We start from the raw sequence: 3,411 nt of genomic DNA, 5'->3' as shown, positions 1-3,411 counted from the left end.
CCGCGCTGCACCTCTTCCGCCCGTCTCCAACAGGGCCACTAGGCGCCCTCAGCCCTGTAGCCCCGGGTCCTCTTGCACCTAGTAGCCCACTTTGGGGCCCACGTTGGCTACTTAGTGAGACTGCTCCGGGAAGCCAGAGGGGCGGTGGGGACCGGGCCGGGGCCGGGGCAAGTCCGCTCAAGCGCAGTCGGACCCAGCCCCACCGCGCACCGCGGGCCGGAAGTTCACGGGCGCGCTAGAGGCCGGAGCCGTTACTACAGCGCACCGGAAGTGGCCATAGGCCGGCGTCCGGGCCGCGCCCGCAGTGATTGAGCTTTCCTCCGGCCGGCGACGCCATGGAGCCCGGGGCAGCGGAGCTGTACGACCAGGCCCTGCTGGGCATCCTGCAGCACGTGGGCAACGTCCAGGACTTTCTGCGCGTGCTGTTTGGCTTCCTCTACCGCAAGACGGACTTCTACCGCCTGCTGCGCCACCCGTCGGACCGCATGGGCTTCCCGCCGGGGGCTGCGCAGGCGCTGGTGCTGCAGGTAACGCGCGGCGGGCGGGGGGTCTCAGAGTGGGGTGTGGGGAGGCTGTGGGAGCCCAGGCCCCCGTAAGCCTGCCCCGCGAGCCCCTCACTCCCTCCGCTCCCGGCCACAGTTCATCCTCTGCAGCTTCCCCGGACCCGCCTCCTGGGGCCACGGCTTCAGCCAAGACGCTGGTCGCATATCAGGTTACCCTCCTGTGGGAGAGGGACCAATTCTCAAGCAGCCGGGTTGGCAAAGGGTGCATTTGGGTATCAGAAGTAGTACATCGACACTCAGGGCCCCGGTCAGCTCTCGGTAGTGCAGGTGTCAGGACCTGCCGGTCAGGGAATGACAGCAGTGCAGGCTGGACAGGGGAAGGCGGCGGCAGCATGAAGGCCTGCACACCCCAGAACTAGGAAGACTGGACGGTGATTGATGGGTGTGGCCCCCTTGTTTGAAATGTGACTTCTCAGGTCAAAGACAGTCATAGTAGTACTTACTAAGTTTACATTTGAGCATATATCTGCACATCCTAGCTTAAGTTTATCGTACGTTTGAGATGCTGTTAACACTTACTCACTGAAGTTGGTTGGGTGCTTGGAATGTTATAAGCAAAAATTTTTGTACTGAATATATTTACACTCTCAACTGCCACAGGCGTTGGAGATGCACTGGTAATGTGAATGGTTAAATAATGGTCTCACTCCTTGGGACGCTTATGTTCTAGTTAAAGGGATAAAACAGAGTAACAGAGAACTGTGCAAGGTCAATTATGTGACAGCCCATTGGAAGGAGAGGAGTACAAATGATGGTTTGGAAATCAAGAAAAGTTTTGTAGGCAAGGTGGGACTTTGATGGAGTGAAAGTAGGTACTCAGTCAAGCTCTGGGGAATCTGAGAAGTTAAAAATGCCTGTGATACCTCCCACGGTTCTGTATCACTTTACAGTTTATAAAGTGATTTCAGATGTTAATCTTAGGAAGTCTTGCTACAAGCTTCGGGTTGGTCAGATATTTTCCTCAGTGCCTGCGTGAAAAAAACAAAAGCTTAGGATGTTTGAGTAACTCCCGAAGATAATATGGTAAAATGAGGGGTGGACTTGGTATTTAATTTAAAAACTTAAGGCTCTTTCTCATCCTTTTAGTGGTGAACTGCCATTTGAGTGATCAGAGAACTGCATGTCAGAGATGGGTTTTAGCTGGCCTTTATGGCAGTGTAATGTTTTCATGGAAGACTCCGTGAAATAGATAAGGTTGAATTTTTATGTGGCAGATGAAGGTGACAGTTCAGCAAGTTTAGGTGATTTGATGAAACTCAGTCATAGAGCTTGAACTCAAAACTTCACTTTTCTGAGATTCCAGGTTTTTCTGTTCTGTTATTTAACCAATCCAGTGTAGGGTGGGAACTCTTTTGTCCAGGGTGATCTTTTGCAGAAAAGATGAGGAGAAAGGAACATTTACTAGTTGTGTTAGGTATTTTACATTCTAGGCTGTTATACTCCTAACACAACCTGAAAGTTAGATCTCTTCTCTTGTTCTACAGATGAGCTGACAGAGGTAATTCATTTATCTGATAATAGTGTATAAGACACCTACTATGTTCCAGACTCTTAAAGGTTAAGACTTGGTGGAGGGTTTAGTAAAGTGGAAATGGGAGAGCAGGGCAGAGGGAGGGTTGGGACAAGCCACAGGTGATCCAACCTGGGGTGACTAGAAAAATGATACTGCATTCACTAAACTGTCACCTGGGTTTAGGGGAGGAAACTTAATTTTAGACAAATTGAATTTGAGATTGCAGGTAGAAGTCCCTGCCCACGGACTGTTGAATTGTGGGACTGGATCTTGTGGGAGGTAGAGGAATCTGAGTAGTTTGAAGGAGAGAGAGGAGCCGAAGGTGGAGGATAGCCCTTTGGGGAAGGATCCCAGTGAAAGGATGGGAGAAACAAGTGACTGTGAGTGGAGTGGATGGAGGGCAGTGGGTAGGGCAGTATGTTTCACAGAAGCCAAGGGGGACAGTTTCTAGCAGATGGTTAAGAGGGGTGTAGTGTTTTCTGGAAGTGGTTTGCAATCGCCAGCATTGCCTGAGGAACTTTAGAAGAGCATGTATTTTGGTTGGTTTGGTCAGGGTAAATCCTGGGGAGCTGTTCGTTTATTTACAGAGGCATTTGGCAGGAGGCTTGTAAAGGTGAGTTCAGAATTGGGCAGGAGGTTTGTTGGTGAGACGTTAAGATAGTGAGTCAGATTGAGTGACTTGGGGCAGCACAGTGTTACTTCTCAGTGGTGTTGTGCGGTCTCCTGACACCCACCCCTGCTTGTCTGCCTTTTAGGGGTTTTCTTCTCCACCCTGACTTGCTGACATAAGACCTCAAGTCGAGTGCTTGGGGTCTCTTCAGAACTCAGGCAAAGAGGGTTTGGATGGGAGTGTTGGGGTGCTGCGTAATGAAACTTCTCCCCTGATACTTTGGGGTGTGGACTGTTGGTGAGGTTTAAGCCTCACACTTTTTCCTCCTTATTCTAAGGGCTTGCATGGCCTGCATGTACAGCTTTCGGGGTCCTCAGCAGGAAAGATGCATGTGAAGACTGCATTCCACTCCGTGATATATTAGTATGTCTCAAGAAAACAGTAAGTCTAGAGTGACGTTTTGTTTATTTCAGTTACTCCTCTGTGTTTATCCTGGAGTCCAGTTTAAGAAGCCGGCTTAGTAGAAGTCCTGCCACGAGAATCAGGAAAGCTGGCTCTGTTCCTCACTGAGCTGGCTGTGAAACCTTGGGAGAATGACTCTCCTCTCTTGTCAGTTGAGAAGGTTGATTGGAGGTCGTGGGCATCTCTTCCAGTTCCACAATCCGGGATTCTAGATTGAGTGCTGAGGTCAGTAGCGATATGAGAGGTGAAACAGGTGACAGGTT

The 3,411-nt window shown here is 50.5% G+C and overlaps 2 protein-coding genes across 3 annotated transcripts in view; one reads left to right on the top strand and one right to left on the bottom strand.

Annotated features, from left to right (window-relative positions):
* The window catches only part of OGDH (oxoglutarate dehydrogenase), a 349,298-nt gene that overhangs the window by 147,904 nt on the left and 197,983 nt on the right, over positions 1-3,411 (bottom strand). The gene's annotated exons all lie outside the window — the stretch shown is intronic.
* The window catches only part of NUDCD3 (NudC domain containing 3), an 87,165-nt gene continuing 83,910 nt past the window's right edge, over positions 157-3,411 (top strand). For both annotated transcript variants that reach the window (XM_074367726.1, XM_074367725.1), the window contains exon 1: positions 157-527. In XM_074367726.1, the coding sequence (XP_074223827.1) occupies positions 336-527 (192 nt within the window). In that variant the 5' untranslated portion in view covers positions 157-335. The remainder of the gene's footprint in view (positions 528-3,411) is intronic.

The sequence above is a fragment of the Camelus bactrianus genome, chromosome 7 (genome assembly GCF_048773025.1).
Source record: "Camelus bactrianus isolate YW-2024 breed Bactrian camel chromosome 7, ASM4877302v1, whole genome shotgun sequence".
Taxonomy (NCBI): domain Eukaryota; kingdom Metazoa; phylum Chordata; class Mammalia; order Artiodactyla; family Camelidae; genus Camelus; species Camelus bactrianus.
This window is presented reverse-complemented; position numbering and strand designations above follow the sequence as displayed.